Genomic DNA, 16,072 nt, shown 5'->3' with positions numbered 1-16,072 from the left:
TTTCTGATGTTGGATTGTAATATCTTGAAATAATTGGTAACATCTATGTTATTTATTTATTATTTTTTAAAGAATTTACTAAATGCTTCTCACATTAATGTCACAGAGATCAAAAAAGTTTATGCAAAAAGTTCTTCAGACTCGAAAATCTATTAAGTGGAATACCACATACAGAGTGAGAAGCAAATAATCACAAAGAAAACTCATCTCTATTTTTTGTTATTGTAATATTGGTCTTAAATTTTATTCCAAGTGGCATTTATACAGGCTTAAAAAAGCTTAAAGTGAACTTACTTTAAGCTGTGGGAACCCTGTCCAACACATAATAAACACAAGTGAGAATAATAAATAAACCTGTGAGGAAATAATTAGACACGTTAAACTGTCTACAGTATTTGACATAAACAGATTAAACTCCCTCCGCGGATTGTTGTCTAAATAGCTCTGTGCCACATTCAGACACAACCCCACTGCACTGTTTATCTGCACAAAAGCCGCAGATGGGCGTGTGGAATCCAAAGCCACTTCTAGACGTGTGATCCTCACATTGCTTGCTTCACTGGCTTCTCGCCAAAAGTTACAAGCCCAAAGACGAGACTGAGGGAAAAAAAGGAAATAGGACACCTGTGCAGAGTGTTATAATGTCAGCGTCTGACCAAGACAAATGTGTTATCGGGATGAAAGTTTCATCACATCTCTGATCAGCAAGGTTTGTTTTCAGGAGCACCGTGCTCATCTCAAGTCGGGGTACTGCAGTGAAGCTATAGTTCAGACAGACATTTTCCTGGATCCATATGGGCTCCTCTCCTCTGCAGTCAGCGCACGGGATCTCCATCCTAATTGGATTTTTAATGGGATATCTGTGGGTGCATCCACAATGAAAAATTCTCTGCTTTAAATTAACAAGGCTAGGATTCAGTCATCCATAACATTCGGCTTTTACTAGAAGAGAGCTATTCATATCACAGTGTCATCTGTTTGGCTGTGCTCAGTCTCCTCTGATTAAAATGAGCAGGTTTCACTTGATAAGAGCTGAGTCACATTGCAGAGGCTTTTATTTCACTAAGTAGGATCTTTTACATCTCCGTGTCCTGGTGTTGAGGGGTTTTTTCTTTCGTATGTCTCACTTTCATGCTAGAGCGATTTGTGTTTGGACCAGTCTAATCCAGGCCTTCACACACAGACACTCACAGACACATACACAGAGACATTCTTTGGTCTGCTCATTCCATGGTGTGTGCATCCTTGTCAGATCAGTTTGGCTGCACGTCTTCTCTGTGAGCTTATGTGACGGAAGATCAGCGACAACAGCCTGTCTTTTCTTCTCAGTGTCAGCCGTCCCTGTCCCTCCATCACAGTGGGCCTCTTTATAACACCACTGATACAATGATGAATTCTCTCGCCTCTCTGTCTCTCTCTTCAACATACAGACATACCATAAAACCTCACATAGCCTGAGGGTTTGTTTGCTTCACCAGTTCACAAACATTGACAGATCAAAGCCGAGATTGCGGCTCTACATAATTTTAAACTCGAACAACATGCATGCACACGCAGGTACTGGTGATGTCACTCGGTTTGTATTGATGGATTCCAGGAGTTTATTGGATAAAACGTATAAAATGGGATTACAAGCAACTATTAAAGGCAGGAAACTACATCAGAGCAAACATTAACATTTATTTAAACTTTTACACAATCAAATTAAAAGCTATTTATATCCATACATACTGTAGAAAGGAATGAGCCCTCATCAAGCCTAATTTTTAAACCAGTTTTGCATAGGCGTAGCTTCTTAATGCTTGTGACAAAGGAATTTCAAGCCAGATGTTATGGTTGGCTCCGTCCTGCAGACATAAGCATGAAAACATTTCTGTCTTCACCAGAAATGACCCCTATGTGGAACTTAATTTTAATTTTTTTCTTAATTTTTTCAGTATAACTGCATCTCACTGAATTTAAAAAAAAGATGTATAAGGAAAATAAATGCAGCCACTTACATCTAAAATACATGTATTTTCATTTAGTAAAATGGCATTGCAATTAAAACTTTTAACACAGAGATTGTGCTATAGGGCCACTACGAAGTCCCTACTTTATGCCACCTTTGCATTTTTACACAGCACCAAACCATGGCAGAATCATGCAGCTCCAATGTGTGATTTTAGACTGCATGCCGACATCATGGAAGCAAAAGAGGCGTTGACAGGCGTGATATGTAGATGACCTCTAGTGTGACATGTAACATACGTGTTGGCAGCGCTTTCTAAACAATAACTATTATTTACCATCTTTGTCAATATAGTGGCTGATCTCGTTCTCTGCTCGGACGTTTGGGACATTGTTTTCCCAAATTGTGGACATTTTCGGCCGCCGTTCTTCTTCTTTGAGTTAGCTGCTAACTGCTAACAGCTACCTTTTAATTCTCCTGCAGTGATCTGCACATTTAATGAATCATCAAAACATCACACAAGTGCTACCCATGATCCCATCCTGCTGACTGTCCTGGTAACACAGACGCTGTTTCGACATTGTTACTACCTCTGATGCCACTTTAAAGGCAGGACAACTCTGTCCCCCCATTCAGCGATTGTACCTTTTCTACAGAACAGGAAGGCGGCATAACGGTGGTAAACTCCTGCCTTGAAGAGGCAGTGTAAAATTGGCTACTGACTACAACAGAGGACGAAAAGGTCTATCAGTTTACAGTGCAGCCAAACAAACTCACATTGCTTTATTAAAGAAAATATTACAGAAAACGGCGGTTTTATTGCTTGTGGTTTTGAGGCTAACGGCACTGAAAAACACCTAGCGTTTCCAAGATTACATGCATGCATGTTTTCCTGTGAATCCCCTGTTTTTAGATAGGCACTTTAAATCCAGCACAGGAATGGCAGACTCCGCCACCAATAATTAAAAATCAAAAATGTCTGGATGTGAATTGATGTAATTGCAGATATCATAGGTCAAACAAAACTAGTATTAAAAACGGGGTTTGTTCTCAAGGGAATCTAAGGGACTTTAAAGCTCCTTCAAAATAAAACTGAATATTATAAGGTGAAATAGTTTTAGTCTCAATGTACCGTCAGCCTAAAAACTGATTTTGCTTTTCCGAATTACCTCTATCCATCCCCGTCTCAAACTTTCTGTTTCTCCCTCTTTCTTGTCGACTTTTTCATTACCTCTTACAGTCACACAGCCAGTCAGTCAGCGCAGCCATTATCCTCCCATTAGACAGGTGAGAGTGGAGAAGAGGAGCTTGAGGGCACAGCCACTCACTTAGACTCAGCTCTCTCAACACCTTTTCACGCCGCTCCTCCCTCTCGCCAGCTGTTAGGTCCATCAGTCAACTATACCCTGCCCCCTTATCTCTATGTTGATGCCAAAACATGAACGAGAAGCTACACGGTGAAATGCCTGCTGGTGGTGAAAGGCACGAGAACGTGAGGCAACAAGGAAAAACATAGCTGATAGCTGTCCATCTGCTTTTTACTTGCTCAATTGCTCTTTCTGTGTCTAAGTTGTTTTTTTTTTTGTTGTTGTTGTTAAAGCGCATTCCTTCCCAGAATCACAGTGTCTGGGCCTGTCAAACCCAAGGCATTGGTCTTAATTACTTTCCCTTTTTGCTGATTGCAGCAGACTCATTGTACAAAGTTTTTATTTGACATTGAGCTCAAACTCTGGGAAGTGAAACAAGTGAGGAGGAAACACATCACCAGCGCACTCACAGATGATGTCTCCATTTTGGCTAGTCATGATCCATCATGTGTCCTTGTTTTTTGACCTGAAACAGGGGCACCACCTGAGGTCCAATTAGTGTTAGCCCTGATTAGTTTCGTGTTACATGAATGGACTGCTGGGCTCTCTGTTTACACTCCCTCACACTGCACTGCATCCTCATTGTCTATTACTCATAGTGGCACCTGGTAGATAATATGCTGATCTATATCTCATGCAAGCATTACTTGCATTTACATGATGCTGGACTGGACTTTGGGCTGATTTGTTGGTCAGATATGATTGGTTGTTGTAGCTATTCTCACTTGACTCACTCTTAATTCAGACTGTTCATTTATTGGAAAAGAGTACATTTATTTTGGTAAGAAACTTGCCCTTATACAGGGTCTGTACATATATACACAAGTTAAATTTAAGACCTTTTTCATACCACTTCAGATTAAATTTAAGAGGAAATGTAGGTGAATATTCTCAGTCATCCAAGTCATGGTTAAAAAGTGCTATATTCTAGGCAACTGGACTCGCTTGCGTTTCTTGAAGACGTTTCGCCTCTCAGCCAAGAACATCAGAACTGAAGAAGCGTCTTGGATGAGAGTCGAAATTTCTTCAAGGAACGTCCAGTTACCTACGATGTAGTACTTAAGATTGCGAAGGAAATGCACACCAAAAGTAAAACAAGCTCTTTCCAAGTAAACGCATTGACGTCAGTTCAAAATTAACAGTAAGGTAAAATGACACTGATGACATCTGCATCTGCACAGAAAGAGTAAACTAAACAGCAGGCTTGCTAGCAAGACCGAAGTTTAATGATGCATATTTATTGCATGATCTAAATGCATAGAGGAGGGTGAAAATAGGGGCATTGCGTGCACGCAGGTGTTGTGTTTAAGTCTGTTCCCCTGTCGAATAGTGTTTCCCTCTGGTTAAAATGATGTTTCCCGAAGTGCCAACATCAGAAATCCACACAGTCATGGGACTAAAAAACATTTAAAACCCATCCAATCTGAATTTAACACAGTTTAATACTTTTTAAGGACCTGTGGCCACCGAGTGATTGAAAAGGAAAGAATAAACTAGAATCATTCCAGTTGATGCTTTTCCTGCCTTATTATAGCACATTAACACAGGTACAGAATTTGTGGAGCAAGAAACAAGCCTCAGAAATAAATAGAATCATCCTATTCCACTGTCGGTTTTATTTCTCACTTTTCAAGAGGGAATCAATTTGAGGAGTTAACGTGAGGCAAAATCTCTTCTTGAAAGGCAACGAGAGAGACAGAAAAAGAGTGAAAGCATCCTGCTTGTGCTAGTGCCAAGTTCGACAGAGATAATCGCACGCAGAAACAGGATTAGGCCAGTTGACAGTGGGATTAGAGCTGTGGATAGGATTACAGTCTGTGAAATCAGATTAGCACAATACATGACAGATTAAATCTGTTAGTGCTGCAAACCAAATTAATCATCTGCCCGGTGGTTATTACTCCACTATTGATGGGAGAGACTTTTTGTGCGTGTTCCTGCGATCCAGGTGTCACAAAACTGAGAGGGAAATGAACCCTCTGCAGATGATGGAGGTAGTGGTGAGGGTTAGAGAGGGAGAACAGACGGGCGGGATCAAAGAACAGCGTATAAAAGAGAAAAGGAGTAGTGACATGCCTCTAAACTTTCTCTCAGCTTTTGAAGTTTTTTAGATGCATTGCTAAGCTGCCACTCGGAAGAGGTGGAAACAAGGGTGTAGTCTGCATGAAAGAGATGAGAAAGATCGGGAAGGCATACAGTACACTTTTCTTATCTTGGTCAAAAGATTTTTTTTATTCTGTGTGCCTGTGTTACTTTTGATTTATATGATCACTTTTCTTTTTCCTTTTTTCTTATCTGTCTAACAAATGTGATTCGTAGTGCAATGTAGGGTTGTTATGGCAGCCTAATCCTCATCTTAAAGCATATTAGTAGCTTTAATGACTTTAATAAATACACTATTAATGTCCATGTGGTGGGGAGTCATATAAGTTCATTTGCTGTTAATGTAGATGTTCTGCTAAGGTACAAGCAAGCAGTGTTTAATCATTAGTATTGCATGTCACCAGATTACTCATCTTTCAAGTTTCGAAATGGCTGATTGAGATACATGTCAGACTTTGATCCTTAGCCAGAGAGGCCCCCAGACACTGAGAAAGCGCACACCTCAGTCATTTCAGAAACAATAGTGTCGTTACTGACGCCTCGCCGCCACCCGGACCTTGTGATTTCTGCGCAATGACTCCTCTTTCTCTCTCCCACTGGGAAGTGGAGCTCGGAGATGATTAAATGAACGTTCCCAGGCCTCCTCACACACTCACGCTGCGAGTACCGGATGGCTTTCATAAAGTGCTGCAGCTCAAATCGATACCTGCGAGATTGCTCTGTTATTACTGATAATGAAAAGTACGGAACTAACCTTGTTAGCCCTAACGGGAGGAGAGGCAGCGCTGCATTGAACAGAGACTGGAGAAAACAGCGGTGTAAATAAAGTCACATGAAAGCGTGTTTGTGTGATAAGATATAAAGAGATAGCAAGAGAGGGGGGCATGTCAGGAGAAAAACAGAGAGGTCTAAGTTTGGATCCAGGGCTCCTGTGTACGTGACATCTGACCTGAGGCATTTCTGAGAACCAACACCCTCTCAAGTGTGAATAACTCATTGCTGTGTGTGTGTCTCTCTGTTTGTGTCTATATAAATAGTGAGGTTTGTCTGGCTACCACTGTGTCTAATGCATATGTGTATTTATACTGGAACATTAACTGTCATCTCCAGTTTGCGCAGCATTTCTTTAAATTATGTCCGAAAACTTAAAAAATCCACTCAAACTTTCCGTCCACAGAATCGTACATTTATTTGGCTGACCTTATCACTCTCTGTGTGGTCTGTGTGTCGTAGCCTATAATCCTTTTCTCTCCGTCGTTGTTTGGTGAGGGTGGTAATGCGTCATCGGGGGCATACTGTAACTATTATCATAGATTAACACTCCCTCCCTCCTCCATATCTCAATAAGCTCCACAGGTCACATAAACTCCCTGACCACTAAGCTGTGCAGCATGGATCACAGTGTACACTGAGTCCCAGCAGGGAGATATAGAGACATAATCACAAGGGTATGAATGTGCGTTCATGGTCTGATATAGAAATGCAAGTCACAGCGAGATGCAACGCCGCATCATGTTAAGACTGTGCAGATCTCTAATGTCTTCTTTGCCCTCTTTAAAAACTTTACTGCTAATTTAATGCAGAATTAAGTGGCTAAAAACAAAAAGAAAATCAATTGTACCTTACTGTAAAAGGGTGTTATCGATTGTGAATTGCTCCTTGCTTTTGGTGGCTCAATACTTGCAAACACACAAACAGTAAGACCACGCCAGCACGTCTGAATATTCTCGGCCCAGTGATTTGCATGCTGCCTCACTGACCTCTCAGGAAATTCCGGTGCAATGTAAAGACGATCTGCACATCGTCAGATTATTGACTGGCTTGATATGTTTTATATTTCATGCCATATCTGAGCGCACAGTAGACAAAGAGACCAACCGCCGAGTTCGGCCCTTTGAGTCTCTGCTGCTCTCCAGCAAAACAAAGCTTCATTCACAGTGTGTGCAAGGAGAAAGGGCTTTCATCTCTTGCGTATGTTTAGACAGAAGTCACTGGAACGCAGGGCAGAGAACAGGGTAGCTTCACACCACAAAGCAGCACAATTGAGTCTCACACCCGAACATGGCACCACAACACGGGGGCATCAAACATAAGAGGGAAAGTAGGTTTGGATACATTGTAACTGCGTGATATGATCAACATTATGACATTCAGTTCACATATGCAGAGGCGATGCTTCAGATTAGTGATATTAAACAGACAAACACTAGCTGTATATTAGTGTGACAAAAATGATTTTCCAAGTGAGAATTTGAACTTTGAAGCCCATAGGAAATTTAGATTGATCGCCATAAGATAGGTCTGAGGGGTCTTGAGACATTTTACAAGACAGGAAAGAAAAAATACTATATGTCTGCTATACAAAATTGAGTTACTTTTTTGTTTAATTTTTGTGTTTATATGAAAAGCTAGGCAGCCCTACCTCTTCAGACCTCTAGGAATTATTCAAATAAAACAATCTGAGATGTTTCTCCATGTTCTGTTTTAACCCTGAGGTCAGTAAACAGTCCTGTACTGGACCACCCGAGAGGTCTGGATGGGTCAAAGTGTAGGTGCAGAACAAAAAAGGTATTTTGGCCTTCAGTCATTCAGCGCTCTATAAACTGACAGTACTGAGGGGTTGCATGTCAAAAACGCTGAGAACCACTGGTGTATTGGGCGTATTTTACTCTGACCCTTAAGTAGAGGCAAGTTTTTCTTCACCTTTCCACTGCCTCACTCTCCCTCTCTTGCACACACATGCGCATGAACACATCTTGCTGCATGCCTCATCTCTTCTCCTCAAAAGGATGGGATGCAGCCCCACCCAGCATTCTTTACACATTGGTTCATTGTTTGTTTAAATCCCGCATAGTCACAAAAGCAGGGTGTGTGTCTACAAGCGAGAGGCAGAGGGTTAGAGGAGAGAGCGATCAGGGTGGGACATGTTATTACAACTTATCATCAATCAGACTGCACGGTAGCCAGTGGGATTATTGTTCCCTGTTCTGCCTGGAGTTTAGCAAGTCTGATCTCACCAGGAGAAACACAGACCCCCACTAATAATACAAAACACAGCCTGGACTGAACTTAAAGGAGGAGGGGAAGTTCACTTGTGCAGCCGGAGAAAAGCAAGGCTTGCTTTGCTAAAGAGTTGGAAATATAACAACACAGTATATATCATTACATTTTTAAAGAGCTTGATAATAAATTGGATTCATCCTTAATGACCTTTTTAAATAGCTGTAAAAAATATATATCAAGTTGTTACATGAAGTTATTTTTTGTGATCCATCATCCGCACTTCTGTTATCATAAGTATATATGACAAGCAAATACTAAGTACAGTATTTTATAAAATGTGATCTGAAACACTTATCAGTAATCAATAGTTAGTAATGTATGTATGTTGCTCTCTCTAATGTATTTTAGTTTTGTCATTTTGGAATTGTGGCCCTTGATGAAACAAAAAGAATTTAAGAATTTAGAATTTATTTCATACTGCATAAAGTAATAAGAACATAATGTATTAATCTACAAATTCATGTAGATAAAGTCACAGCCTCTCACAGAAAATGCCAGATACTTAAATAGTACAATGCAAAACATTACAGTAAAGTAAATTAACCTAACTTAGACACTTCTGCAGTCTGAAAAAGGTGCCAGCTGAGGCTACAGCTAATAACACCTACCCTTTTAACAGCACATCATAAAACAAACCAAAACAACGTGGTCAGGATCTATTATAATGAAATACTTGTTGTCATGCTTAGCATGGTAGCAGCTCTTAAAAAAACATTCCTGACACACACTTTGGATGCAGTGGCGTCCCGAAGGGGGGACCAGGGAGGGCCATGACCACCATGATACAAATGCTCAGGGTCAGCCTGCACTGACAGCGAGGAATCACATAATGACGTGGACAAATTGCTCCAAAACTTATTTCCAATTCCTGGCATAAGCACAGAAACAATTTTTAAAAATTCCACACACTCTGGCTCCCTTAAGTGCTATTTATTGGCACATCCACAGGTGATGTTTTGGCACAGAGCAATGACAGATCTGTTTATTTACATTCTCATCAGCTTTTTTCTCACTGTGCTATGAAAAATTAGGTTTTCATCCTTCTATGGGTCTCCATAGCCCCCCCACTGGTCCCTCCTGGTGAAAATAATTAGAGGCTGATGAAACTGTACTTACAAAACGGTGGCGCACATATTTTTTAAGTTGGCCCAAAGGGAGTTGTATGTTGTGAAACTAGACAACCCAAGGCATCCATTGGTAACAGCCTCGTCGGCATGGCTTTGTTAGGGAGGGGGCTAAGTAACGCACCAAATTTGGGTTAAATTTTGGTGAGGGAACCACTGGCATGGCTGTGTTCATGTCCGTTGAACTCTCACCTCAAGATATCTGGATGAAAATTGGTTGTACTCACGGGTACGGGTACAAACTTGAGAGGGCTTGTTCCCAGTAAATGTTTTGTTCCTTACCATCAATAGTCTCCTTTAAATTAAAGCTGCATATTTGTCCTTATATGGAAAAGTAATACCAGCCTATTTGAAGAACAATTAATCACCTAGCATGTAGATACATAACACATTAAAACAGGATTGTTGTGGGGCTCAAAATGTTAACTGTACCTGTATTAGTCTATAAACTGAAAAATGAGAAATCAAAGTATTTTGCACACTGACAGAGTTTTCAGCCTTTGCATTTCAACAGCAGAATCAAATTTCTGAAATTCACTTCTGGCTTTCTGATTCTGAAGATTTTCAGTGGCTCCATGTGGCCACCCCTATGAAAAAAAATCTGTGAGCGCCACTGTTTGGTTGATGAAGATAAATATGTAACAACTCTCTGCTCATCAACCTGCAGTGACACGGGGAATCAACTAATGATGTGGATGAATCGCTCTGAACCTGCTCACTTTGTTGTTTTCCTCATTTCTGGCATAATCACACAGCAGTGACAAATCAGTTTATTCACTATTAATCACATTCTCATCAGGTATTTTCTCACAGTGCCATGAAAAATACGATTTTAAACCTTCTATGGGTCTCTGTAGCACATCCAATTTTCTATCTGCATAATTACCCTTAAATTGTGTTTGCCTAATGAGATAATGTAATTCTATGTTCCAGTTTTGAAACCCTGATTGAGACAAAAAAGCCAGTCAGCGATAAGAGATGTTAAAGATGATGTCTTTATCATTTATCTGCAGTGAGAATCAGCTTTTTCGTGATGGTTGTATGAGCAGCACAGACACAAAAAAACGGCCAGGACACAGCAGGACAGAGAGAGGTGATGATTGGACGCCCTCTTCTCCTGGATTAGTTGCAGTTTCAGGGTCGGTTGTATCTGTAGTATTTTCTTTGCTGAGTTCCTGTATCTGCCAGCGATGGGGAAGATTCCAGGAATCACTGTGTGGTTACAGCAGGAGTGTCTGGCTGCTCTGTTGCCGTGGACACCGTCTCTAGCTGCTCCTCAAGGCCACTGATGTCACAGTAACAGCCACAAACATGATGTGAGAGAGGCAGCGTCTTTCTTCTCCTTCTCTCCGTCTGCATCTCCATTTCTTTCTCTCTCTGCTCGCTGCATGCGTTGACCCACACTAATCACTTCTTCTGCAAGTTCTAAAATTTCCCTGACGCAGCCCGGCTCTCGCTACAGACTCACTATGTCTCTCTCCCTCTTCCACTTATGCAGCTTGACGTTTCCTCTTCTGGGACCTGATTCTTTATTCAAAATGGCTGCCGGTGTTAGTCGATGCTATCTTTCTTTCCGTGATTCGACAAAACGGCAAATGTGCTAAAGTCAAAGCCACGTGTTTCTTTCTCAAACACTGCACTCCCACCTTAACCCACACAGTAACTGCTGCAGTTGTAAATGTGGCGGTCGATGGGCCGGGTCATGCGGGGTGAACGCAACATGATCCTCCATGCCTCTGCAGCCCCTTCTGCACACACACACACACACACACACACACACACACACACACACAAACTCACGTAACGCAAACACACACTCGCTCCACACGCTCTCACCCTCCCCTCGCTGCATGCCATTGTCACTCTCTGGATGAGTGCTATTAGAACCTGCTTTCAGCTCCTCTCTGCTCACACACATGTGCAACACACTCGCCCACTTTCCACACACACACACACACACACACTCGCGCACACCTCTGAGTGTTGTCAGTGTCAGAATTCCTCTGAATGCCAGCTCAGCTCATGGTCATTCTTGGAAGTTAACGGGAGACCTTCACCTCAGCATGGAAAGTTATGCTTCTGTTGAATTTTACTTTAATCTTTTAACAGTGAACATAAATTCTCCTTTTGTATAGGTTTGTAAGTTTTATAAACATTATTCATTTCATACTCAGGCTGTGACAGTACGGCTTTTTTCTTACCACGATGAAAAAGCGATCGTACTGTCCCTGCGTTGCATTTTTCCAAACTTTAATAATCTGGTTTCTTGCCTGCATCCAGGCACAGTCTCACTCCCTCTTCCTCCTCTTGCAGTTCTTGGACTCATTCAGCTGAAATTACATGCTATTACATGCTAGTGTGAGAGATTGTGATGGTCATTACAACCTCTGTAATATCTTCTATTCTTCTTCTTCTTCTTCAGACTTTTTTCTAGAAACATAAATGCCACTATAATGAGCTTGACGGGCTTGATTCATACTTATTTTCATGTTTCCCTTACTATTGCAGCGGCGTAGATGGATGATGAAGTTTTGTTCTTGCGTGTTAACATCGATGGACGTACGTTGTAGCCTGCGATTCAGTAGGCGCTGTCATTGTACACTCGGCATACATCAGACTTGATGTTGGACCTAATTTTTCATATCCATGTCGCACAGTGTAACTTGAACTCAACTTACAATATTGCTAAAATCGAGGCTTTACATCCTGCACACAGTTCCGAGTCCACTCACTGACCAGAGCAGCTCCAGTCTCCATCTTTGCCGCCTGTGGCACAGCAGTATTCTGTGTTGATAGGCTAGCACTTGTGATGTGATATTGCTGTGGACTAGACATTGAGCAAGGCTACAAAGTAGTGACTGCGGAAAGAGGGGCCAATGTAGTGCATCTTTCAGTGACTGTATTATATCGACTTTAAAAAATGACAAAAAAAACGTGACCGCGGCATTGCTGTGATGCGGTTATCGTCACAGCCTTATTCCATTCTTCACAAAAAACTGTGATATATTCCATATCTGCTTGTGTCTCTGATTCACTGAAGGTGTATCACTCACACTGGGGTCATTAAATCCAGATGTGCCATTTTTATAGCCATATATATGTGTCTGTGTGCGCTTTGTCTTTTGTTTGATACTCCATCAAAGGAAAATACCTCCTGCTTCACGTCGTTGAGGAGTTTGAATATAGACCTCCACTATCATCTAAAAGTAGGACGTAATATCTCACATCAGTTAACTCTTCGCCCGAGCTATCACATGGAAGCAGACCCATGACAAACTCTTCATCTGTGCTCTCCCCTCTGTAACTGAGACAGTAGGAAAGATAACAGGCACACAGAGTAGGAGGAGACATGGCTGTGGTCCCGCTCCATGGATTCTGCATTACTGTCACCTGCCTTGTGCAACACAATCCTCAGTGAATCACTTTAAAAGGAGCTCCAATGAGAACTTGAGATAGCAACTTCAGATAAGTGGACATAACAAAAATATTTAAGAGCCCCCTCCCCCCTCCAGCGAAGTGTCCCCCTCTCTCTGCTCCTTATCCCCCACCCCCTTCCCCTCGCACCTGTCCGGTGCTCCAGTGTCAGTGAAAGTGAAGGAGATGGGAAAGGGGAATGAAGTCATGACGGGGTATAGGGATGAATCCCAGTGGGCACGGCTCTGTCAGTGAGGGAAAGCACAGGCTGCCACAGTCAGCTGTGCCGCAGGGCTGAAAGTAAATACACGTCTTTCTTAAACTGTGGATATGTTTGTGTGTGTGTGTTTGTCTTGTGTTTGCGTGACGTGTGTCTGCCACCTGTTATCCGAACATGACCCCCGACGTATACGCATTCTTGCTTGCATGAGAATGTGCGTGTGTGTGTGTGTGTCAGACATCTTCGTAGACTCCTCCTCTCCAGACTGAAGGTATAATTGGATACTCACAGCAGGCAGCAAAAAGGGATCCCTGTCTGAGATAATTATTCGAAGACTCTGAAGTGTGACCTCCGGGTGACCGCTGATACAATATATACACGGATCATATGAGGGGACGGTATTTATAGCGTTACTTAGACATGTAGCTAAGATGGACGTCTGGAGAGCAGCAACAGTGTCTGTCACGACCTACTGGGGTTAGCACACACACAAACACACACACGTACACTTGTCCCTGCTGGGACTAACAGAAATAGCAAGCCATTAACAATTAGTGCAAGACTCAGCCCGGGCCTAATGAGAATTAGAGTGTCTGACATTGAGCATTTACACCATTTCAGATGTTAAGATGTTGCACGTAACAACAACGTGACTGTTTGCCATTTTCATAATGTAATGTCTTAATGCTCAATATGCTGTTTTAATTAGTCAGTACTGAGGGATAGCACAGACTGTTGGAGTACGATGAGATGAGAAAGGCCATGCCATAGATGTGGGAACAATGCTGGTTTGAACTAAATGCTAACGTGAGTGACAGCAGTAACAGGCTGATGTTTAGCAGGTGTGGGTTGCTGTGGCTCAGGTTGTTCTCTTATTGGAAGATCGGCGGTTTGACCGCATGTCAAAGTATCCTTGGGCAAGATACTGAACCCTGACTTGTGAGTGTGTGAATGCTTAACTGATGTTTAGCAGTTGGCACCTTGAATGGTAACCTTGGCCGCCAGTGTGTGAATGTGAGTGAATGGGAAGTATAAAAGCACTTTGAGTGGTGAGAAGACTGCAAACGCACTATAAAAATTTAAGTCCATTTATCATGTTCACTATCTTAGTTTAGCAGGTTTGCATGCTAGCATTTGCTACATTTGTTGAGACGTTTCGGACCAACATTGCCATCCATGGCTTAAAAGAATACTTCACCCCCCAAATTACCATTTGTATGTTAAATCCTCACTCTGTGTTACACTGAATTTGGGTGAGTGAAGAATCCAAACATGAAAAAAAGAGCTTCATAAATTGAAGTAGAGGGGGTCTGCGATTAACAACAGCAAAACTATATCAAAACATCAAACTCACACAACTCATATAGTCGTATGCTCAGTAGTTCCCAAATACGTGCGTTTTTCTTAAAATGGTGTTATTTAAAACACAAGGACAACTCGTGTGGATGCTCTGTTTTTGCAGACATGTTTTAAATGGTAATGTTGTAGTGAAAACGCATGTGTTTTGAAAGTACTGAGCATACGACTGGCTAGATGAGACTTGGATTATACTGCATGAGTTGTGCGAGATTTTGTAAATGGATGTTGTGATCTAGTGGTCCCCTATGACTTCAGTTTATTAAGAATGTTTGCCTTTTTGGATTCTTCGTTCACTGTAGAGGCATGCAAGGAAAAACAAAATTTCTTTACAAATTCAACATAACGTGGGGCGAGTAATTGGCGTATAAATGATCATTTGGGGATGAAGCATTCTTTTTTCTTTGTTACTTTGTTTTTCTGTAAGAAACAAAGAACCTAAGGTCGTCATGGGTGTTACAAGGTCAAATCACAGTACATTTTTCACTTACATCCTAGCATACAGTGTCACAGTTTCCTCAATAGTGTTTACAAGGATGAAGTATTCTTTTCACAAGCTCAGGTGAACTTCACAAACCCACAAACATCCTCTGTCAGTGATGTTTGTATCTAAGATGCTCCCAAAAGAACTTCACCCCAGTAGTGTTAACATATACTTGTCCATTAATTTGATGGTTACCATGTTTCCTGTGTGAATACAGCCAATGCAGTATACGTGTCATTCTCACTCTGTTGCCCCATTTTGTCACTTCAGGGCCGTTGTTCCAGAGAGAACTGCAAGTACCTGCACCCTCCTCCCCACCTAAAGACCCAGCTGGAGATCAATGGCAGGAACAACTTGATCCAGCAGAAGAACATGGCCATGCTCGCTCAACAGATGCAGCTCGCCAACGCCATGATGCCTGGCACGCAGCTACCACCTATGGTGAGAGGACACACACGTATGAACATACCACAGCTACTGCCCACGGTGAGACCACATACATGTAAAGGCTCACACATATACAGCTCCCTCACTGTGTGCGTGGCTCTTGCCGTCTTTTGATTTGTCCCCCGTCAGTCCGTCTCTATTCCCATACAGAGAGCTCACAGCTTGTGGTTTATGTGTACATTTTATCCGTAGTATTTTAATTCCGTTGCTTGTTGTTTGCGCTCTTCCAGCCCATGTTCTCAATGACGCCAGGCCTGGCCACCAATGCCAGTGCAGCAGCAGCAGCTGCAGCCGCAGCCTTTAATCCCTACCTGAGCCCTGTGTCACCAGGCCTGATGCCCCAGGAGATCATGCCCAGCACCCCTGTCCTCATGGCCTCCAGCCCCACCGTCAGCCAAGTCCCGAACGCTGCCGCTGCTGCGGCCCAGAAACTGCTGAGAACAGATAGACTTGAGGTAAGAGACACACTGATGAAAAGAACCTGGTTTCCTCAACATTTTATGGAGCATAGAATCAACCTACTCCCCCTAAGAGTTCCAGGAA

At 42.2% G+C, this 16,072-nt stretch overlaps 1 protein-coding gene across 28 annotated transcripts in view; it reads left to right on the top strand.

Moving 5' to 3' along the window:
• The window catches only part of LOC125902371 (muscleblind-like protein 1), a 57,583-nt gene that overhangs the window by 28,946 nt on the left and 12,565 nt on the right, over positions 1-16,072 (top strand). For 18 of the 28 annotated variants that reach the window (XM_049598653.1, XM_049598652.1, XM_049598654.1 and 15 more), the window contains 2 exons: positions 15,353-15,568; positions 15,760-15,984. In XM_049598653.1, coding sequence (XP_049454610.1) covers positions 15,353-15,568; positions 15,760-15,984 — 441 coding nt within the window. The remainder of the gene's footprint in view (positions 1-15,352; positions 15,569-15,759; positions 15,985-16,072) is intronic. The other 10 variants (XM_049598665.1, XM_049598659.1, XM_049598676.1 and 7 more) reach the window with 1 other exon arrangement.

Source organism: Epinephelus fuscoguttatus, linkage group LG15, assembly GCF_011397635.1.
Source record: "Epinephelus fuscoguttatus linkage group LG15, E.fuscoguttatus.final_Chr_v1".
NCBI lineage: Eukaryota > Metazoa > Chordata > Actinopteri > Perciformes > Serranidae > Epinephelus > Epinephelus fuscoguttatus.
This window is presented reverse-complemented; position numbering and strand designations above follow the sequence as displayed.